Source organism: Jaculus jaculus, chromosome 16 (genome assembly GCF_020740685.1).
Source record: "Jaculus jaculus isolate mJacJac1 chromosome 16, mJacJac1.mat.Y.cur, whole genome shotgun sequence".
Taxonomy (NCBI): domain Eukaryota; kingdom Metazoa; phylum Chordata; class Mammalia; order Rodentia; family Dipodidae; genus Jaculus; species Jaculus jaculus.
Window position 1 is genome coordinate 21,053,551 of NC_059117.1, and position 23,579 is coordinate 21,077,129.

The window sequence follows — 23,579 nt, forward strand, 5'->3', positions numbered from 1 at the left end:
ACTCCTTCTATGAAGCTAGTATCACCTTAATTCCAAAACCAGGCAGAAATGCCACAAGTAAAGAAAGCTACCGGCCTATTTCTCTGATGAACTTAGATGCAAAGATCCTGAACAAAATCCTCACAAACTGAATCCAACAACACAATAAAAGCATTATCCACCTTGAGCAAGTGGGATTCATCCCAGGAACACAGGGGTGGTTCAATATACAGAAATCTGTCAATGTAATACACCATATAAACAAGGTTAAACACAAAACCCACATGATCATTACAATAGATGCAGAAAAGGCCTTTGACAAAATACAATATCACTTCATGATCAAAACATTGGAGAGAATTGGCATGGTGGATTCATATCATAACATAATAAAGGCAGTATACAAAGCTCCTAAGGACCAAATAATACTTAATGGAGAGAGACTGGAGGAATTCCCATTAAGATCAGGAACAAGACAGGGTTGTCCTCTCTCACCTCTGCTTTTCAATATAGTACTGGAAGTCCTAGCTCAAGCAATTAGACAGGAGAAAGAAATAAAAGGGATGCAATTTGGAAAGAAAGAAGTTAACTCTATTCACAGACAACATGATTCTATACGTAAGAGACCCAAGAGACTCCATCCCAAAACTCTACAAGGTGATTAACTCCTTTAGCAAAGTAGCAGGATAAAAAAAATCAATGCACAAAAAAATCACTAGCTTTTCTATATGCAAATGACAAAGATACAGAGAAATAAATAAGGGACATGGTCCCATTTTCAATAGCACACAAAAAAAAAATAAGATAAAATACCTTGGAATAACGTTAACCAAAGAAGTGAAAAATCTATTCAATGAAAACATAAAAACACTCAAAAAGAAATTGAGGAGGACTTGAGAAAATGGAAAGACCTCCCATGCTACTGGATAGGCAGAATTAACATTCTGAAAATGGCAATCCTTCCAAAGGCAATATGCAGATTTAATGCAATTCCAATTAAAGTTCCAACATTGTTCTTCACAGAGATAGAAAAAATGATCTCAAAATTCATATGGAATGGCAGAAGGCCTCGGATATCCAATCATATCCTCAGCAAAAGAAATACCTCTGGAGGTATCATCATACCTGATCTAAAGCTATATTAAAAAACCATAGTAATGAAAACATGGTACTGGCATAAAAATAGGAGTATAGACCAATGAAATAGAATTGAGGACCAGGACTTTGGGTCAAGCAACTACAGATACTTGATATTTGACAAAGGCCCTAATAATGTAGGCTGGAAAAAAGGCAGCATCTTCAACAAATGGTGCTGGACAGACTGGATAACCATATGCAGGAAATTGAAACTTGACCCACACATCTTGCCATGCACAACACTCAAGTCCAAATGGATCAAAGGCCTCAATATAAGATCGGAAACTCTGTTACTACTGGAAGAAAATATAGGAGGAATTTTCCATGATAGAGGAATGGAAAAAGACTGCCTGAACAAAACCCCAGTAGCACAGGATCCTAAACAATCACTCAACCAATGGGATCACATGAAGCTGAAGAGTTTCTTCACAGACAAACATACAATAAGCAAACCTGATATATTACCCACAGAATGGGAAAAAAAATATTTGCTGAATATTCAACTGACAGAGGCCTAATCTCTAGAATCTACAAAGAACTCAAAAACCTAAACAATAAAAAGTCAAACAACCCACTCACAAAATGGGGCAAAAAGCTGGACAGGCAGTTCACAGAAGAAGAAATGCAAATGGCAAACACACACTTAAGAAAATGTTCATCATCCCTAATCATCAGGGAAATGCAAATTAAAACAACTATGAGATTCCACCTTACCCCAGTAATGATAGCAAACATCAAAAATCAAATGAGGGCTGGAGAGATGGCTTAGTGGTTAAGCGCTTGCCTGTGAAGCCTAAGGACCCCAGTTTGAGACTCAGTTCCCCAGGACCAATGTTAGCCAGATGTACAAGGGGGCACACACATCTAGAGTTTGTTTGCAGTGGCTGGAGGCCCTGGCGTACCCATTCTCTCCCTCTCTCTCTCTCTCTCTCTCTCTCTCTCTCTCTCTCTCTCTGTCTCTCTCTGTCTCTCTGCATCTTTCTGGCTCTGTCATTCTCAAATAAATAAATAAAAGTAAGCAAAAAATAAAAATAAAAAGAATCAAGTGAAAATAAATGCTGGCAAGGATGTACAAAAATAGGAACCCTCATCCACTGTTGGTGGGAATGCAGGATGGTACAACCACTTTGGAAAGCAATATGGAGACTCCTAAAAAAACTGACTATAGAGTTACCAACAGACCCAGTTATTCCCTTACTGGGCATGTACCCTAAAACCTTTAAAAACCTCAGTCCAGAGAGATTTGCTCAACCATGTTTATAGCGGCTCAATTCGTAATAGCTAAGATCTGTAATCAACCCAAATATCCATCACTAGCAGAATGGATAACTAAGATGTGGTATCTCTACACAATGGAATTCTACACAGCAGTAAGAAAAAAAAAATGACACAATGAAATTTGAAGTGGTTGAACCAGGAACAGATCATTCTCAGTAAACTTACCCAATCACAGAAAGTTAATCGCCGCATATAGTCTCACTCATCTACAGCACCTAACCTGAATCTACCCAAGATGCCTACATACCCAGCAAGCATCTTGAGGACCGGACACTAAGGTGGGTGGCAAGGGAGGGGGTGGGGGACACAAATCGGGACCCAAACGTACCATAAAATTCTACATCCTGAAAGACCAAATGGTTGAACCTTCACCAGGCCCTTAGAGGGAACACCTGAGTCACAAGGCAGTGGAGAGGGTACGATGAAGACTGACCTTAATCTTCTACAGCTTCTCTCTCTCTCTCCCTCCCCACCCCTCCCTCTCTCCCCCCCTCCTTTCTTTCCTCCCTCCCTCTTCTCTCTAACTCTTTTATATTACTTATCCTTTTCTTCCTTCTCTTCATGAGCACTGACCTGTAACTCCCAGTATCAGCAGGTGGCTATCATCCACAATGAGCTTTTGATCAGAGAGACCTTCAGGGTTTCCTAAAAGAATGACAAATTTCTGTCAGAGTACTTAATGACCCACCAAAGGTTAGTGCTAAGACCCTACTGCTGAAGACACCATATGCGACTGACACATAACGTGGAGTGAAATCAGGCTGGAAGTTGGAAGAGAGTCAGTCCTCAGACAGTCAGTGTGTCTAGTGCCAGAAAAACTGGTCCCCTCAGTGGAACATGACCCATACCTGGAGTTGGGAAACAAGTCAGAACCATATCCAAAAATGAGCCTGCTCTCCATTATCAAGCTACCACCAATCGTGGGCTGCAAGAGAGCCAAAACCTATTAAATTCTCTGTAAAAAAAAAAATTAAGGGTTATCCCATTTATCTGGTGCTAACTTTTCTCTGTGTTGGAGAATCTACTTCTCTTTTTTAGATAGACACAGATCCTAAAGAGAGAACCAGCCCATCATACCTCAAAAGGGCCCCAGCTGAAACTAAGAATAAATGGTAAAACAAGCAAGGGTGCTATTATCTTGGTGAACCTGGTACCAGCACAAGGGTGAAGGAGATCAACACAGAGAACAATCAACTCAGATATCCAGAGACACAGACGCTTCCAACACTGCATCACTGAAGCAGACCAAAAATGAACCCAACATGGCTTAGAGAAATTTTGCGGAAGAGGGGGTGGAAAGAATGTCAGAGCCACTCGCTGGGTTGTGATACACAGAGACATTTCTCCTACCCACAACTGTGGGCTAACTCCACAATTCATGACCCATATACCTCAAAAAGGAGGTGCCATGGGGAGGGGGTAGGACATGGATGAACCTAATAATGGTACCATCTTGACTGTATTCACTGCGCACAAAACTAATTAGTAAAAAAATAAATTAATTCAAAAAACTAATAAATAAAAAAAAGGGAAAGGAAAGTTTTTTTAACATATCAATCTGATCATTTTAGTTGCAAAGATTATTTTTCACAAGATATATAGTGGCTTGGCAGTTATTTTTCATTTTAAAGTGGGTGATTGCTTCAAATGAGTTGAAGTATACTATAATTACTTTCATTTAAATACTGAATATGAGAATAAATATATAATCATTTCATTTGTATGTGGTCAGGAAAGCTAATACTGTGCATTTTTCTGATAAGACTAAATGGTAATAATCTTATTAGTAGTTCTTGAGATTTTTCATATTAATATAAAGATTATAATTACATAAAGATTGTATCCTATCTCTTAAAAAAATAGGAGCAGATGTCTCAAGTATTAGATGCCATGTTTGAAAAATTGGTCAAAGAAGGGGAGCATGTAATTGATCAAGGTGATGATGGTGACAACTTCTACGTCATTGACAGGTAAGATTTGTCTGGCTTTACTACTGAAGTTTAAAAAACCTTTTGTGTAACATCTCAGCACCTGACAAGTTAATACTGACGACCTAATTTCAAAAAGCTGTGAAGTTGTGCTTTAGCCCCTCGTGGAACTCTGTGGCTTCTGTGATAAACAGATGAGTCGGAGACCCCAGGGTGCCTCTCTGAACGGAGTGTCCCTTCGCCTGTACCAAGTGAAGATGGAGTTGCGCGCTTCCGCTCCCCAGGGTGGTGTAGGACACACGTCAGCTCCCAGCCCGGCTTGCTGGAGACAGTGTGCTTCTCTGAGTAGAGCTGTGGTCAGCCGAGAGGTCCTGCTGGAAATTTGACCCTTTTTGTTGTTGTTGTTGTTGTTAGTTTTTCAAGGTAGGGTCTCCCTGTAGCCCAGGCTGACCTGGAACTTCTCACTGTGTAGTCTCAGGGTGGCCTCGAACTCACAGCAATCCACCTCTGCCTCCCTAGTGTATGCCTGGCTTGAAATTTGACCTCTTCTGTCTCCTCGGCCATCATTTCCTGACTTGGGCTCTGTGGTGCCTTTCGTCCTGCTTCCTCCATCCCCTCACTCCTGATGCCCTGGCGGCCTGCTGCGTGGCACTGCCCTGCGCTTGACAAAACCATGATCCCACATGTATGCCAGAGTCATAATTTTGGTATTCACTAATAGCTCTCGTCAACAAAATAGCTTAGAAATTCACTCAAATATTTGTGTTTTGATTGTGGGGGATTTTGAGAACCTGTGTTAATCTTTCCTTACGTGGATATTTTTGACTATGGAAACTGCCTTATAATTGATTATGCATACTCTTTCAATTAGATCCTAGTCACCCTTTGAAAGAAGAGAGCCTCAGACGCACAGAAATGCCAGGGCTTGTTCGAGGTCACTCGTGTGGTCAGTGTAGCTGACCCCACAGCCAGGTCTCCTTACATCTGGCCTTGGATCGTGCTCATTCTTTGGCCCTACACTGCCTGACGCCTCACTGTGGTCAGTGTAGCTGACCCCACAGCCAGGTCTCCTTACATCTGGCCTTGGATCGTGCTCATTCTTTGGCCCTACACTGCCTGACGCCTCACTTCATCAGGGAGGAAATCTTGTATGAAAAAAACAGCCTGTGTGTTTTAACAGACTTGAGAGGATGAGATCTCAGATGAGCTAATAGCATGTTTCTTACCACTACAGTTTTTTATTCATTTTCTCCTATTCAAAGTGGTAAATTTAGAAAATAGTTTCAGTGCAACAAAATAAGAAACCTTTATACTTGAAAAATAATTAAAGGCCTGCAGTTTTGTCTCTTATTTGTTGATATCTTTTCTCTATCACCATATGTTTTTGCTCTTGTTTCTTTACAATTCAGAATTCTTTTCTAATACTAAAAGCTACTCTGCTTTTTGTCACTACCCTGCTTTTTTGTCTAATAGTGTTTAGCCACCAGAATAAAACTAGAGAACGTGTCTTGTCCGCCCTGCAGTGTGTCAGCAAGCCTTGAAACCATGTTCTTTCCGATGCCGTGTAGTCATGGGAAGACAGCCCGTCCTCGGCTAGCGGGACAGCTTATGTGCGGGTAGAGCCGCGAGAGCGGGGCGTTCGTGATATGCAAGAGGAGCCTTGTTTCCATGCTTATGAAGGATAAGCACAGAAAAGCTAGAAAAAGAGCTGGATCAGATTCTTAGTCTGAATTCATGCCAACTGATAAGTCCAGTTTAGGTGTTGTCCTGAAGCAAAGGGCCAGACCACGTAAAGGACCTGCTGGGAAGTGGTGAATATTTAGACTTCGTGGACCAATATGGTTTCTGGTGTAACAACCTCCCCCGCCCCCACCCCATCTCCAGACAAGTCAGGACAACTACTCAAGTCTGCTGTGGTAGCCTCGGTCAACGATGTGGCATGCATAAAAGGAGCAAGTTTGTTTGCTTTCAATAAAAACTTACTGACAATCCAGACCTCTCAAAGCAGAAAGGCAGAGGCGACAAAGAACTGAACACTAGATCAGGCTGCCCACAGGCCTGCCGTGGCTCAGAGAACGCTGTGGAAGAGGGGTGGAGAGATTGTCAGAGCCACAGGGTGCGTAGGACTACCCTGAGACCTACCCCCGCCACACCACAGGGACTGACTGAGGCCCTCACGACCCCGCCGTGAATAACCGTGACCCCACGGGGGAGGAGGGCCCCCAGGGTAACGGGAGTCCAGGCAAGGGGATAAGAGAGCATAACCTGTTATAATATATACCAAGTAAAATTTTAAAAACTACTTGACAAGCATGAGCCATCTCCTGCTTAGACTATAAACGTCTCATCACCAGATTGTCAAAATTGTATTCTTTTTGAAAAAGTAGCCCTTGTGGGTCACAAAAGCCACATTCCTTTTAGGAAGCGCAGTTGTCAGGTTACATGGTAAATGTCCCAGGAATCCTTCACTGTTCTGAGGCTGTATGTGTTCCTTCAGGCGATTTTCTATACTTTTTATTTGGATGCAGTCTTGTGTTGTTTTTGAACTTCGATCTCGATTGTTTAATTCCATTTCCCCATGCGTGCTGGCTACCCATCTAGCTGATGGTGTCTTTTGTGTGTCTGAAACAGATTAGCGCACACTGTCATCAGATTTCACTTGAATTACTTTGGCTTCTGATTTGCATATATCCAACAGAGGAACATTTGATATTTATGTGAAATGTGACGGTGTTGGAAGATGTGTTGGTAACTATGACAATCGTGGGAGTTTCGGCGAACTGGCCTTAATGTACAACACGCCCCGAGCAGCTACAATCACCGCTACCTCTCCTGGTGCTCTGTGGGGTTTGGTGAGTAAATGTTACTATTTGTAGAAGTCACTATGAGCCGGGCGTGGTGGCGCACGCCTTTAATCCCAGCACTCGGGAGGCAGAGGTAGGAGGATCGCTGTGAGTTCGAGGCCACCCTGAGACTCCATAGTGAATTCCAGGTCAGCCTGGGCTAGAGTGAGACCCTACCTCGAAAAACAAAAAAAAAAAAAAAGAAAAAAAAAAGAAGTCACTATGATAGTAGAGACTTTGGTGCTGCTTTTAAATTCTAATCAGTAGATTCATTTGAGATCACAAGACATCAGAACTTATTAAGAAACTGCTGGATGCTGAACTGTTGGGCATTGAGGACATGCTGCTCATCTGTGCATGCCCGTGTGCCCACATACACATGGGCACCCACACATACACATGGGCACCCACACATACACATACACGCATACACACACACAAGGTGGTACTAAGTCAAAGCTTTATGTCATTTCCCCATCTCCATCCAGTCAAGTCAGGAGCTGGGATCTGCTGGCCCTTGTAATGACGTCAAATCCAAAATGCTCAGGCTAGAGAGATGGCTTAGTGGTTAAGGCACTTGCCTGCCAAAGCCAAAGGATCCCGGTTCGACTCTCCACGACCCACGTAAGCCAGTTGCACAAGGGGGCGCATGCATCTGGAGTTTGTTGCAGTGGCTGGGCACCCTGGCGTGCCCATTCTCTATCTCAAATAAAAATTTAAAAAAAAATTAATTGCCTTATACACTTGTTCAGGGTACCTGAACACCGTTGTGAAGACCACAGCTGTACAAACAGCACAACTTAACATACAAGGTCACTGAGGTCCACTTTGGTGTCCGGAGTTAAGTATCCAGACTGGAGAAGTACAAGTACCCCAGTCTGAGACTTCGAAACGCCCCGAATCCAAACCTTTTGAACACTAAATTTCTAAAATTCTGTACCTGGGCTGGAACGATAGCTCACCCAAGGACCCAGGTTTGATTCCCCAGGACCCACTTTAGCCATAGGCACAAGGTGGCTCATGAGTCGGGAGTTTGCAGTGGCTAAAGGCCCTGGCATGCCCGTTCTTTCTCTCTATACGTATCTCTTCCTCTGTGCCTCTCTCTGTGTCTAATAAATAAATAACATATTTTAAAAATTCTCTACCTGATCCTCATGAAACATGACATGCAGAGTCAAAATGCAGAGAAACTAACAAATATTGTATAAAACTACCTTCAGATTATGCATTCAAGTTATAGATGAATCATAAGTGAGTTTTCTTTTTAGACTTGGGATACACTCCCAGGGTATCTCATGATTTTTCACATTTTCCAAAATCTAGGAAAATATAAAATCCAAAACACTTTGATTCCAGGCATATCATATCTTTGAATACATTTTTGTTGTTGTTGTTGTTAGTTTGTTTGGTCTTTCAAGGTAGGGTCTCACTCTAGCCCAGGATGACCTGGAATTCACTCTCTAGTCCCAGGCTGGCCTTGAACTCACAGCAGTCCTCCTACCTCTGCCATGTGCCAGCACACCTGACTGAATTCACTTCTTAGTGGTCAGACTGGGGTTCTTTGCACACATGACGGCAAGGTGCAGTGTGTTTGGTAGTACTACAGTTGCTTCTGGAAGCTTGTACTTAGGTAGTGATTCTCAACCTTTGATAAGCTTTCATTCAGCTCCACTGGGGATCCAGCTACCATATTATGCACACTGTGATGCCGTGGGCCTGGGACAAGGCCCACGATTCACTTTTCTCACAAGCTCCCAGGAAGTGCTGGGGCCGCCTGGGGCCAGGCTTCACTTCAAGCAGAACTGCTGAACAACCTACTCTTAGCTTTGACAAGTATTTGTTAGGTTATTTCTCTCAAATCCTTCTTTGGAAGAGGTTGAAGTAACAGCTATTTTGTTTAACAACCTCATTTCCAAGGATTACAGAGTTATATAGATTACACATTATTCAACTCAGCATTTGACCCAGAAGTAGATTTGACCGATAAAAATATATCAGTCAGAGAAAGAGGACATTTTCCATTTCTTCTTATTAGAGCAGAATAGTAATTGTATATATTACGAATGTAATGAGTCACTTTTTTAAGTTGTAGGAGAAAGTTGAAACTCAGGTGGAAAGATACGCATTGCTTACAATGTTTTTAGGACTCTGAGAAATCTGAATCCCCAAAGGGAACAGAGAGAACCCATGCCAGGGCAGATCTGGCCCTTGGGAAATGTTTGCCTATTCTCATAGTAGTGGGATAAATACAGAGTCTACCATGACCTGTTTCATTAAGGAAGCTATAAATTAAAATCATAGGCATCCTGGGTTGTCTGAGCAGAGTTATCATGCAGCAAGGAACTCCTCTTTGTGCATCCTTGGTACATGATCAAACTTGGTCATAAGGGGCTCTTTGAGTACTAAGTATTTGAGCCCTGATGGAAACCTTAATTATGTATAATAGGCCCCAAATTTCCCAGTGTGTATACTACTTAATCGACTAAGAAACATCATCATGGTTTTTTGAAAGCAATTTGTAATAATCGTCTTGGGGTACCATTCGTAGATCATTCTTCCTAAGAGACATAACTTGTGGTTTATTTCTAAATCATTAAAGTATTTCAGGCCTTCTTTATTTTGCAGAAACAAACAAATAAAAACAACTCTGTCTATAAAATGCATTAATTGCCAGACGTGATTGTAGATAAAAAAAAAAAAAAAAAAACATGGGGAGCTTTACAGACTCTAGATAATTAAGCCAGACACGTAGGATTGTGAGTCTGTCAAGTCTTGGGTCTCAGAAATCATAGCCAATTCTCATGTAGTACTAGGCTTGAAGATGGTTTCAATATTTTTGTGAATGAGTTGAATAGTAAATTTTAAAAAATACATTAGGGAACACACGTCCAATTATAGACAATCAAAATTGTAACAAACTAAATTGGGAACTAGGATGTTTAATTTCCTAGTGTTTCAGTCTGTTTGGGCTGCTATCCCAAACGACTGTAGAGCAGGTGGCTTAAGCAACAAACATTTCTCACAGTTCTAGCAACAGAAGTCTAAGATCCAGGTTCCCTCAAATGTAGTGTCTGGGAAAGGCCTTGTTCCTACTTCTCACTGGGTTCTCATTCAGTAAAAGAGTCAAGGCAGCTTGCAAGGGTCTCTTATGAAAGCATTTGATCCCACTCATAACGACTTCCCACTTACAGCCTGCTCTCCATCAAATGGCCCGTCTCTTGATACCGTCATGATAAACTCTGGAGTTAGACCTTAAAAAATATGTGTGTCTTCATATTCAAAAAACGAAGTCTGAAATCATGTAGCTATAAAAAAAGAATCTAGAATGAGTACATCAGTTTTCAAGATCAAGGAATATGAGAATTTCTTAATGGTTAAAATTCCTTTCTAGTGGTATTTTTCATTGGAGATTTTATTTGCCTATATTAGGAAATACATTGGGAACATCATGGCCTATCCATTTATTTGTATATCTTTGTGTATGGCAGAAATACTTAACAAAACAACACTACAAAGACTGTACTCTGAGATCTATGTCCTTTATTTTTTAACAAATTGCTGACAATGCCCCACTTGATTTATATTGTAATCCTTTAGGGCTGCATTTCACTGTAAAGAACTGTACGAGTTTATTTTTGGAAAGTGGTCTAAGAGCGCCTCCTGGTGGATATAGGCCAACATGTTGGTCAGACTTCAGTTATGAATAAAAGTAAAGTAATGCTTCCTTTGTGGAAAAAGTGAAAATATTTTACATATATTTCTATAGTATATTTTCCCCAAAAAATAATAATATGAAATTTATTGAATTAAAAGTACAGTATGATAGTCTTATTTCAGAATCTTTCATTACCGTGTATCCTTTGTGGGGATGTTTGTTCAGAATTTTTCCTTCCAAAGTCTACATTTTAACTGCCTTTGTATTTGTATTCTGCCTTTAGGACAGGGTAACCTTCAGGAGAATAATTGTAAAAAACAATGCCAAAAAGAGAAAAATGTATGAAAGCTTTATTGAGTCACTGCCATTCCTTAAATCTTTGGAGGTGAGTATGTGCTTATGCTTTGATTCTGTTTTAAAGATTCATTTTGTTGGGAATGGTTAGTCTTACGAAAGAAGTTAACAGAAATCTATCACATCTTTCTATGAAAAAAAATGGTGGTGTTTGGTTTTATAACTTAGTATTTCTTTTACTATTCATTTTTGTTATTGGAAAATAAAAGGCTCCTCTAGCATCTATAGCAAATTTATATACTCATTACCTAATAACAGGCTGAAAAGAACATAAATGTCACCAAGAGCCCCTGGTTATACCTTCACAGGGACGAGTTACCTAAGTGCAGAAGGTCCTCACCAGTCTCACCTTTAGTCATCTCTGCTGTTTATTCCTTACCTGTAAAAGTCAGCATTCTAGGCTTCAGACCTCGGTCTCTTCTCAGGCAACACATGCTCACTTGGTGATTAGGTCAAACCCCATAGCTTTGAACCATTGTCTGTATGCTGATACCTTGTAAAGTTGGCATCATTGCTCGGTACCTATTTAACATTACCAGTCAGATGTCTTATAAACATCTCATCCAGCCTCCTCCTCCTCCTTGCTCTTCCTCATCTGGGTAGTAGGCAGCATCTCACAGCAGAATCCTTGGATTAGCACCCACTTGGCTTTTTCTCCACCCATGTTGACTCTTTTAGTAACCTTATCTCCCCTGTCTTCAGAAAATATCTGGTCACCTCTGTCTGAATCATCATCACTTCTTGCCTGGCTTATATCAGCTGTATGCAGCATCCTTTGAAAGCCCAGATCATAGCAGCTCTGTTTATGACCCTCCTCTTGAACCTCTGAGGGCCTGCCCAGGATCCTATGCCCCAACCTATATTCTGACCACACTTTTGGTTACTGCACACTCATCCTGCTTTAGGCACACTAGATACCTGTCATCTGTCTGGAGCACCACCACCCCCTCCTTAGTCCTATGGCTCCTTCCTTCATCTCCTTCATTAATTAGCCAAGATGTCATTTTACTAAGACCAGCGGTTGAATTTTTATCTTTGAAGCAGAAACTTGTAAAGCAGTTGTTACTCAAAAACTTCAGCTTTGCCACACTTCATTGTTAAATTCAGTGTTTTTCTAGACATTTTATAAAGCCTTGTACTTGAAGTATTCTGAGAGTGATTACAGAGAAGCACTTAATATGTATCTACAGTGACTTAAAAAACAGGGCAAATGTCAGTGGTTCCCTTTTCTCATGTCTCCCGTGGATGACAGTTTATGTGTGATAGAATGTTGTGAGGCAGCAGTGTAGACCCTTGAATGTAAATCTGCCAGGGGGGGAGCTCCAACTCCTTCAGAGCTAGGCAAGTGGCCTAAAAATGAAAACCAACCAGAAGGGACATTGGCAAGTTTGAGAACATGTGCTCCGTCTAATGAAACAGCTGCCGTTTGACCAGCATTATCATTGCCGTGTGGAAAGTTAGGCTGAGTTGCTGAGTCTTCTGCTATTTTAGCAAAAGCTAGAAATACAAATTTGTTTATTTCAAAGTTCTAGCAGTTAATTAATAAAGACACAATTCACTTCTCAGTTTATTTAACAATATAGTACACAGTATATACGTTTTGACCTGTAACATAGGTAAGATTACCTGATCAGTCTGTTTCTTGTTAATCTTTGTTTTTCTTTGCAGGTTTCAGAACGCCTGAAAGTGGTAGATGTGATTGGCACCAAAGTTTACAATGATGGAGAACAAATCATTGCTCAGGTGTGAAATTTTTAAATATAGTTCAAAAGGTCTTTATTAATCTAGATATGCTTTGTACTATAGTGAATATATAGTGATGGGTTAATGAATATTACTTAGGCCAATGGATCTGTTTAAAATGGTTTAATTTAGCCAGGTGTGGTGGATGATACCTATAATACCAGCACTTGGGAGTGCCATGAGTTCAAGGCCAGTGAGACCCTGCCTCCAAAAAAAAAAAAAACAGGCTGGAGAGATGATGATTAAAGGTGCTTGCTTGCAAAACCTGATGGCCCAGGTGTGATTACCCAGTACCCACATACATGAAGCCAGATGCACAAAGTGGCAAATGCATCTGGAGTTCATTTGCAGTGGCAGAAGGCCCTAGTGCACCTATTCTGTGACACACATTTTCTCTCTCTCTTTCTCTCTCTCCCTCTCCCTCTCTCTGTCAAATAAATAAAAATATTTTTTCAAACAAAATGGCTGGGGAGATGGCTCGAAGGTTAAGGCACTTGCTTGCAAAGCCTTTTGGCTCAGGTTCAACTCCCCAACACCGACATAAATCCAGGCACAGTGCAACATGTACAAGTCTCTGGGTGTTCATGTGCAATGGCAGGAGACCCTAGTTTGCCTCTACACATATGCATAAATTTTTTTTAAAAAATTAAAGGTTGAATTTACAGCCATTAAGCAATTTGTATATTTTGTTTATATTATTCATTCCTAAGGAACATATATATTAAATATATATAGCTTTCTGAGTAGTTTTACACTGTGTGGCATGAAGTTCAAATGTATATAAATGAATAAGATGCCATGAGTCTCCCATGTGAGTAACAAAATGACAATGGAAGAAACTGTACTCTTGCATGAGGTTCATGCGGAAGCCTCCAGAGATGCTTCCAGATCACATTCACCAGGAAGGGCACACATTGCACCACATGCTATATTGGCCTCCAACCATTAAATATGTTTGAGCTTTGGTTTTGCGTGCTTGAGGTGCTTAGAAATTAGCTTCATCCTAAATTTTAAAAGTTATACTAAAGCCAACTTCTGAAGTGACTGTGTTTGTCCAGAATCACTCTAAGAGGCTAAGAAGTGAGAAGAAATCTATAGCACGTGGTTGAATTCAGAAAGCATCTTTAGACACCAAGGCAGTGTTCATACAAGAAAAGAAAGAAAGAAAAAACTGGGCATGTCATTAGAAATGACCCAAATGATTTTTAGAGTTCTGGCATTCTTTTCATTGCCCAGAGGTAGATTGCCTGTTCAGCTGGGCATTTAGTTACAGTAAAAATATCCTCAGCCGGGTGTGGTGGTGCACACCTTTAATCCCAAAACTTGGGAGGCAGAGGTAGGAGGATCACTGTGAGTTCAAGGCCACCCTGAGATTACATAGTAAATTCCAGGTCAGTCTGAGCTAGAGTGAAACCCTACCTTGAAAAAACAAAACAAAGCAAAACAAAACAAAACAAAAAAAATCCTCGTCTAGTGCTTGCAAATGTACCCAGGTACTTTTTGCTCCTTGTAAATTAATGCTTTTCTTGGGGTTCCATGCTAAATTGGCTACTTCAGAAGGAAGGACACTGGGTGCACAGTTAGCATTTTTTGAGGAGCACAAAGTCAATGACGGGACTATAGACCGAGGGCCTGCGGGGATATGCAGCCAAGCTGCCATTTCTAACTGTGTACTGTTCTCCAGGACAGAATTTGGGGGAGATTCTTATCCAGTATTATCGGTCATATTTTCTTGGCCTATAGTAGAAATATTGTGGTAAATAGTTTATTATATCAAATAATTTTATAAATAAAACTGTAAGTATGTAATCATCAATCATACCTTCTGTGTTTAGAAAATGAAAGTTTCGCTCCATAGGCTTCATTTTTCAACAAGTACGCTGGGGTTGGATTGGTTTAAAGGGCATGATTTGAGGGTTGCTGTGGAGTTTGCATTTTCACACTCTTTTGTGTTTTTTTCTAACAGGGAGACTTGGCTGATTCTTTTTTCATTGTAGAATCCGGAGAAGTGAAAATAACTATGAAGAGAAAGGTAAACGGTCTCAGGTCGTAAAATTCCACAAAATATGACCAAGGGAAATAATAGACTTCTTTATGATGCTGAGACTAAATGTAACTTTTACTCTCATAAGCTGGTTAAAAGTTACTATTTTTGATTACCTTGTTAGGGGAAATCGGAAGTGGAAGAGAACGGTGCTGTGGAAATCGCTCGGTGTTCCCGAGGACAGTACTTCGGAGAGCTTGCCCTGGTGACGAATAAGCCGCGAGCGGCGTCCGCGCATGCCATCGGGACTGTCAAATGTTTAGGTAGGGCTGACAGCGTCAGGCTCCCGCTGCCCGGGCTGCAGCTTAGGTCCTCCTGTCGTCAGCATCATTTTATTGGGTTCACAAGCGCTGAGATCTTCACAAAATAACAACATTTGGTCTTACTGCATTTTAATGTCGGTTCCTGGAGGCCAATTTTTTTTTCTTTCAGTGTGTGTGTGTTTATGAGTGTGTAACTGTAATGATTGAAATAAGAACCCCAATCACCAAGTTCAAAATCTAACTGGTTAAGTGAACACAATGTGTTGTGTTCCTCAAAAGAGAAGGCTAAAGTAACATTTTCGTGAGATGCATTGTTGAACTCTGCTGGGGAAGGTGGGAGGTCGATTCATCTGAGCCCTGGGACACAGACGTTCAGGATTTTCCAAGCACAAGCAGATGTCCATTGTGGCTCAGCTCTATTACGTTGTCCTGCCAAGGGAGCTGGGCCGAAATGCCGTCTTCAGCTGGAAGACATCTATATGTGTTTGAGAATTCAGACCTGGGAATTGCTATTAAATTGCTAATAAAAAATACAACACAGGAAATGACAGTACAAATGAAACTTTTAAGAAAGAAAATAGATTCCACAGAAATTACATAACCACGTTCTTCACAGTTCAAAAAGATAAACTTAATTCCAGTGTGCTTAAGATTGGTAAGGATCCTCAGAATTAATGTCTTATAGAAATAACTTCTTAAAAGGTTTTAAATAAGTACAGTATTAATGAAGAGGTGAACGTAACTGAAAGAGAAGACAATGAAAGCTGACAGGCAATTTCCCACAGAGCTTTTAGAGTGATGAGAGTGAGATTGTCCATTTTATTTGATAACGACGACATTCATATTAAAGAAAACCTGTGAGCTGCAGGGCACAGAGAGAAAGCTGGGCACTGCCCACACCACCACCACCATCCGTCCAGTGGTTTCCACTGTTGTAATCCTTGTGGTCCTTTTTTTTTTTCTTTTTCTTTTGCCTGCATTTTCTTCTTTTATGTAACTTTCCATTATAGGAATTTTCTTAATGCATTGTATTAGTGACTTTCCTTGTTATTCTGACAAAATGACACTTGGAGTAATTTAAGAAAGGAAGGGTTCTCCTGGCTCACAGTTTGAGAGTATATTCATCATGCAGGGAAACCAGTATAGCAGGGGCACGAGGCAGCCAGTCACACTGTGTCTGCACTGAGGAAGCAGAGATGAGAGCTGGAGCTCCGCTCACTTCCCCCTTTCCAGCCTAGGATCCCAGTCCACGCAGGTGCCACCCACAGAGTGGATCTCCCCACCTCAGCCCAGTCTACAGACCCCCTCCTTGGCACGTCCAGACACTTGTCTGCTAACCCTTCAACATTCTGTTAGGTAGATATGTAGATGTTGTTAATCACTCCACTGGTAAATATTTTACAGATTTTGACAACAATTTATGCGTGTGTGCACAGATGGCTTTTCTATTATTAGAATATTTCCTTAGAAATGGTTTTTAGGGCTGGAGAGATGGCTTAGCAGTAAAGACGCTTGCCTGAGAAGCCTAAGGACCCAGGTTCAATTCCCCAGGACCCACGTAAGCCAGATGCGCAAGGTAACACATGTGTCTGGAGTTCGTTTGCAGTGGCTGGAGGCTCTGGTGTCCCCATTCTCTCTCACTCTCTCTGGCTCTGCCTCTTTCTATCTCTCTCTCAAATAAATAATATTTTTTTTTTTAAAGCAATGGTTTTTAAACCAGATTTTTTAAAAAAAAAAAAAAAAGACTTTTTTTTTCTTTTTTCAAGGTAGGGTCTCTCTCTAGCCAAGGCTGATCTAGAATTCACTCTGTATTCTCAGGCTAGCCTCGAACTCACAGTGATCTACCTGTACTGAATGCTGGGATTCAATGTGTGCCACCACACCCAGCAAAATGACTTTTTTTTTTTTAAATGTTAGGGTACATTGTATGAAGTGAAGGGCTTCGTTATGGCATTTTTACACATGAATATCTTGTGATTTGCTCATATTCACACCCATTACCCTCTTTTTCGCCACATTGGTCCTTTTTTTTTTCAAATGGACCTTCTGCTTTCATGTCTTTTCCACATGTGTGCACATGTGTGAGAGCGTGCACCTCTGTATGTGCTTGTAGAGGTCAGAGCACAACCCTGGGTGTCCCTGCTCAGTGATGCTGTTCATTTCTCTTAGACAGGGTCTCTCACTGGACTGGGGTCAACAGTTATGAGCCCCAGAGATCCCCCATCCTCTTTAACCCCAATGCTGGCGTTCCAGGTGTGCACTACCATGCCCAGCTAGGGAGATGGGGGGATTGCACCCAGGTCCCGTGCTTTGCCTGCCAGCCCTTTACTGACTGAACTATCCCAAGCCTGTTCTGATGTCTTATAAAAATTTAGATTCTACATATGAAAGTAAACATGTGGTCTTTGTCTTTCTCTCATTTCACTTAACATGATCTCTAGTTTATCCATAATTGACATAATGTTGCACTTATTGGCTAAGTAATGCCCCATTGCATATATACATTTTCTTTTTTAATATTTTCTTTTTTATTTTTACTTATTTATTTGAGAGAGAAAGAGAAATAGGCAGGTTAGAGAGAGAGAGAGAGAGAGAGAGAGAGAGAGAGAGAGAAAATGGGCATGCCAGGGCCTCCAGCCACTGCAAACAAACTACAGATGTGTGCACCCTCTTGTGCATCTGGCTTACGTGGGTCCAAGGGAATTGAACCTGGGTTCTTTGGCTTCGAAGGCAAGCACCTTAACTGGTAAGCCATCTCTCCAGCCCACATTTTCTCTTCCCATCTGTTTGTTGATGGGTACTTAGGCTTATTCCTTTACTAGACTATTATGAATAGTGCTGCAGTTAACATGGGCATGTAGGTCTGTACTGTATGCTGACTTCAGTACATACCTTCAGGTGCATACCCAGGACTGGATTAGCTGGATCACATGTGCTATTTTTAGGGTTTTTAAAATTTTTTTATTTATTTAATTTATTTGTTAGAGAGAGGGAAAAACAGAGAGAGGAAGAGAGAGAAAATGAGTGTACTAGGGCCTCCAACCACTGCAAACAAACTCCAGATGCATGCATCACCCTGCTCGCCTAGTTTATATGAATACTGGGGAATTGAATTGGTTCCTTAGGCTTCACAGATAAGCGCCTTAAGTGCTAAGCCATCTCTCCAGCTCTACGTTAGTTTTTTTGTTAAACCTCTACACTGATTTCCTAATGCTTGCACTAATTTAATACACTCCCACTAACAGTGTTTAAGAGTTCTTTTCCTCCAGCATTTGTTTCTTGGTTATAGCCATTTACTTTGACTGGGGACAGATGGAATCTCAATATAATTTTGACTTGTATTTGACTGATGGCTATTTTTTTATGTATTTATTGGCTATTTGTATTTCTTTTGAGAACTATTTGATCCATTAGCTTATTAAGACATATTGACTGGAGACAGGAGTGGTGATGCATACTTTTAATTCCAGTACTCAGTAGGCTGAGATAGGAGGATCACTCTGAAGTCAAGGCCAGCCAGAGACTACATAGTGAATTCTAGGTCAGTCTGGGCTAGAATGAGATCTTACATTAAGAAAAGAACAAAAAGACGGGCAGGAGAGATGGCTTAGTGGTTAAGGTGCTTGCCCACAAAGCCAAAGGACCTCGGTTCGATTACCCAGGACCCACGTAAACTAAATGCACAAGGTGGCACATGAGTCTGGAATTTGTTTGCCATGGCTGGAGGCCCTGGTGTGCCCATTCTCTTTCTTTCTCTCTCTCTCCCCCTTTTTCTCTCTCTCAAATAAATAAAAATAATATTTAAAAAGACATATTGATTTCAGACTTATTGTCAAGTCACTTTTATTTATACTAGTGTGCAGTGCTGCTCACTCTGCAAAACTGCCATTCACCCTTTCTTTCTTTAAAAAAAATTCTATTGGTTTATTTATTTGAGAGATGGGGAGGTAGAGAGATTATGGGCGCAGCAGAACTTCTAGACACTGCAAACAAACTAGTGGCATCTGGCTTTACATGGGTACTGGGGAATTGAACCTAGGGCCGTCAGGCTCTGCAAGCAAGCACCTTTAACTGCCGAGGCTTCTCTGCAGCCCACACCCTTTACCTTTGCAGATTTGAAAAACAAAAAGATTTTAATGTGTTTTATGTTAAACGGTATTGTTTCCCTCTGTATATTATACATGAAGTGTTAAAATGTCAGATACAAGTGTGTTCCTGTAAGTCCCCACACTTGAAGCAGGAAGAGCATGATTCAAGGTCAATCTGAGCTACATAGTGAGTTTGAGGCCAACCTGAAGTATATAGCAAAACTGCCAAAAACAAAATAAAAATAAAATGCAAGACGGACCAGCAAAGTGATATATAGAGCATGTATTTATATAAGCGGGCAAAAGCATTATGTGGATCACTATTTTGAATTGCATAAACAGTGGTATTAAAAAAAATATGGTTGTAGGGCTGGAGAGATGGCTTAGCAGTTAAGCGCTTGCCTGTGAAGCCTAAGGACCCCGGTTCAAGGCTCGGTTCCCCAAGTCCCACGTTAGCCAGATGCAAAAGGGGGCGCACGCGTCTGGAGTTCGTTTGCAGAGGCTGGAAGCCCTGGTGCACCCATTCTCTCTCTCTTCCTCTATCTGTCTTTCTCTCTGTGTCTGTCGCTCTCAAATAAATAAATAAAATTTAAAAAAAATATATATGGTTGTAAACTCAGAGAATACTCTCTTGCCACCTTTGAGGGTGTTGTAATCAGTTTTTCATTGCTGGGATGAACATCCAGACCAGACACAGTTTATGGGAGGAAGGGATTTATTTCAAGCTTACAGATCAAGAGGAAGTTGCATCAATGGTAGAAGAAGCTGGCTCCCATCCATAGATCTAAGCAAAGAGAATCCACCAAGCAGTAAGGGAAGGAGAGAGAGAGAAAGAGGGTGGAAGGAGGGAAGGAGAGAGAAGGAAAGAAGGAAGGAAAGGAGGGAGGGAGGGAGGGGGGAGAAGAAAGAAGGGAGGGTGTACCAGTGCCTCTATGTTCCACATTGTAAATCTGGCTTTATAAGGGTACTGGGAAGTTGAACTCAGGCCACCAGGCTTTGCAAGAAGCATTTTTAACTGCTAAGACATCTCCCCAGCCCTGAAGTAGGACATTTTAATCTTCGTTGTGTTTTCCGGTATCTTTATATTTACCTAAAAATACACTTGCATTATTGAAATATCACAATGTCAGTGTGATAATTGAATATCAGAGTGGATGTCATAACGAACAAAAAATTTTTCAGTTTTATAAGGAATGTAATTTGTAACATAATCTTTCCTTTTCTCAGCTATGGATGTGCAAGCATTTGAAAGGCTTTTGGGACCTTGCATGGAAATCATGAAAAGGAACATCGCCACCTATGAAGAACAATTAGTCGCCCTGTTTGGAACAAACATGGATATTGTTGAACCCACTGCATGAAGCGAGTATTGAGCAGGAAGACAATAGTGCAAAATTACACAGTAGTGGTTAGTCCACTGAGAACGTGTTTGTGTAGATGCCAAGCATTTTCTGTGATTTCAGGTTTTTTCTTTTTTTTTTTACATTTACAATGTATAAGTAAACAGTGATTTAATAGTCAATAGGTGTAAACGTCACTTTCTAATGGGTAGTTCATGAAAAAATCAACATATTCATAAAATGACTTTCTACTCCACAAAATTATTTGACTGAAAGTTTTATTCAAATGATTGTAATATATTGAAAGCATCCATGTTTAAGAATTAAAAGATGTTGTTATAGACCAATATATGTGTTTGAATTATTCAGATATCAAATTAGTATCTATGCCCATGTACGAGGGAAGTTGGCAGTGAGTCATGCTGTCTAGCATGGCATCATAGTCTTTTTATAACTCATAGTAAAATGTCAATCATTTTCATTTCAAAGTTTTTCTGGCTTGATAAGTTATGTGTTGGCCTTGGCCTATTAGTGAAATGGTATAAAACGTCATATGCAATTTTAAAATTTTTTATATTTTTGCAATAAATACATTTTGACTTTTTTGGCATAATGTCAGTAGTCTACATAATAAAGTGGTTTCAAGGACAGGCAAATTTATGATGATAGAGCAAGAATGTTTTAAGATGAAAGATCATTAGTTCATTTTTTTCTTTATTAAGCATATAGCACTTGCTTCCTCTCTATTCTGCAGCTCTTCTGTAGTCTTTATCTTTGAAAGTATGACTTTGACATTTCATGTCACAAAGGATTTTTTTTTACTCTTTAAACTTACCTAATCTTATATGTTTCTGTCTTATAAAAGCCCAAGATCATATAATTAGAAAAAGAAAAAAAAAAAAACATTCTTATACCAAAAATCTTTGGGGATCCTTATCCACATGCCCATTGCTTTGTTCTCCGCAGTGTGTGCTCCGTGGCCCCGCGCAGGTCTGCTCCCGTGGGCTTTGGCGCTTTCTTTAACAGTTGCCAGCCAGCAAGCTCATGCATCAGCAGTAGCCAGTGAGGTGTGTTTTCTCTCTCCCCACCCCCTGGAAAACTCCACTCCAGTGGTAGAAACAAATTTTTATAAGATAAGCCATACACACCAATAAAAGAAATTTCTGTCTCTACCACAGGGCCATAAGGCCTTGCTGTTAGTTCTAATGTCAACTTATACTTAAAAGTAAGGAAGTAACAAAATTTATTAGATTTTCCTTTGATCACTGGCATCTTTGTTGTTCTGCCAAATAAGATGAATTGTTATATTCAACCAAAGCAATATTCTCATACATGATTTTTAGGCCCCATGACCAAATGTCTGACATTAATTCTAATGAGTTGTTCACTCACATAGGGAAAACTGATCTGTCTCTAGCCCTACTTGCACAGGAAAACATAGGTAGAATGGCAATTGGGTAATGCGTAAGAAGTTACAGGATGTAAGCTATAACTGCAGCCATATATTAGAACATTGTTCAACATTTTATAAAATTCTATTGTAGGATAAAGGGAGCTCTCTACATGAAGACAACTTATTTTCTATTTCATATTTGATAAGCCACATCTCGTAAATAAACAAAAAGAACAAAACAGAAAAAAAAAAAACCACTCAAGCTCTTGTTTCATCATTCTATAGTGTTTGTTCACTTTTTCAAGTTCTCTTTGGTTGCATTGCATCAGCTGACTGTTAACTCTTCATGGAACAGCAATCAAATGCCTGTTTAATAAAGAACTCTAACAAAGGCTATCAATGCCAGTTCTGTTATTTTCAGTATTGTTGGTTATATTTAAATTTTCCTTATAATAAAGCACACTTTTGTAATAAAACATTGTTGTTTTCAGCACTTTTTTCCTAAGTATGACTTACCTTGTGTACAGATGTAATGAACAATATGAAACAGGCCTGGAGAGATGATTCAGCACTTAAGACACTTGCCTGCAACACCTGATCACTGGGTTCAATCCCCCGGTACTCACATAAAGCCAAATGCACAAAATGACGCATGTGTCTAGAATTTGTTTGCAGCAGCTGGCTGTCTCTCCTCTCTTTCGCTCTTTCTGTTTGCAAATAAGTAAATAAAAATATTTTTAAAATTAAAAAAAAAGAAAAACATGAGACATTACCTATATGCCACAGCATAATGCAGAAAGAAAATATGGGTTTATTTTAGATTTTAACTGTTGGTCATATGTGAAATAATTGATGTGTTGCAGATTTATTTGCCCATTTAGAATTACCAACTAAATATAAGGATTTCATATGTAAAATTATCTAATCAAAAAATCTTAGAGGCTGGAGAGATGGATTAGTGGCTAAGGCACTTGCCTGTGAAGCCTAAGAACCCATGTTCAACTCTGCAGGTCCCATGTAAGCCAAACATACAAGGTGATGCAAGCACACAAGGTCACACATGTGCACATGGTGGCACACACGTCTGGAGTTCAATTACTGTGGCTGGAGGCTCTGGTGTGCCAATTCTCTCTCACTCTTGCACTCTTGATCTCATTGCCTGTCTTTCTGTCTCTCTCATTTAAAAAAAAAAAATCTCTGGTTGGAGATAAAGTTCAATGTAGAGTGTTTGCCTAGCACACCCAAGGCCCTGGGTTCAATTCCCTAGCACCAAAAAATAAAAATATAAATAAAAATTTTAAAAATCAAGTTTGGTTTTTGGCTGTTGTTTAGAGTCTGTATTGTTTGGAATTATTTGCCAAAGTTTTCATTCAAAGCTGGAGCCTCCTGAGTATTCACTAAGCATGGCTAAGAAAAGGATTAGGAAGTTTTCCTGGAGAATGCAGATGCTTTCCTTGTTTTAAATAAGTATAAAGGTATGTACATTTCCTGTATTTCAATATGAGTGTATATTTTAATAAAACACTACCTGTAA

General features: G+C 40.2%; 1 protein-coding gene across 1 annotated transcript in view; it reads left to right on the plus strand.

Annotated features, from left to right (window-relative positions):
• Prkar2b (protein kinase cAMP-dependent type II regulatory subunit beta) overlaps positions 1-22,307 on the plus strand; it is a 111,585-nt gene extending 89,278 nt beyond the window's left edge. The window contains exons 5-11 of the mRNA XM_004652879.2: positions 4,258-4,364; positions 7,021-7,174; positions 11,104-11,205; positions 12,843-12,917; positions 14,884-14,949; positions 15,086-15,224; positions 20,540-22,307. Of these exons, the coding sequence (XP_004652936.1) occupies positions 4,258-4,364; positions 7,021-7,174; positions 11,104-11,205; positions 12,843-12,917; positions 14,884-14,949; positions 15,086-15,224; positions 20,540-20,673 (777 nt within the window). The 3' untranslated portion in view covers positions 20,674-22,307. The remainder of the gene's footprint in view (positions 1-4,257; positions 4,365-7,020; positions 7,175-11,103; positions 11,206-12,842; positions 12,918-14,883; positions 14,950-15,085; positions 15,225-20,539) is intronic.
• Positions 22,308-23,579: the final 1,272 nt, after the last annotated feature.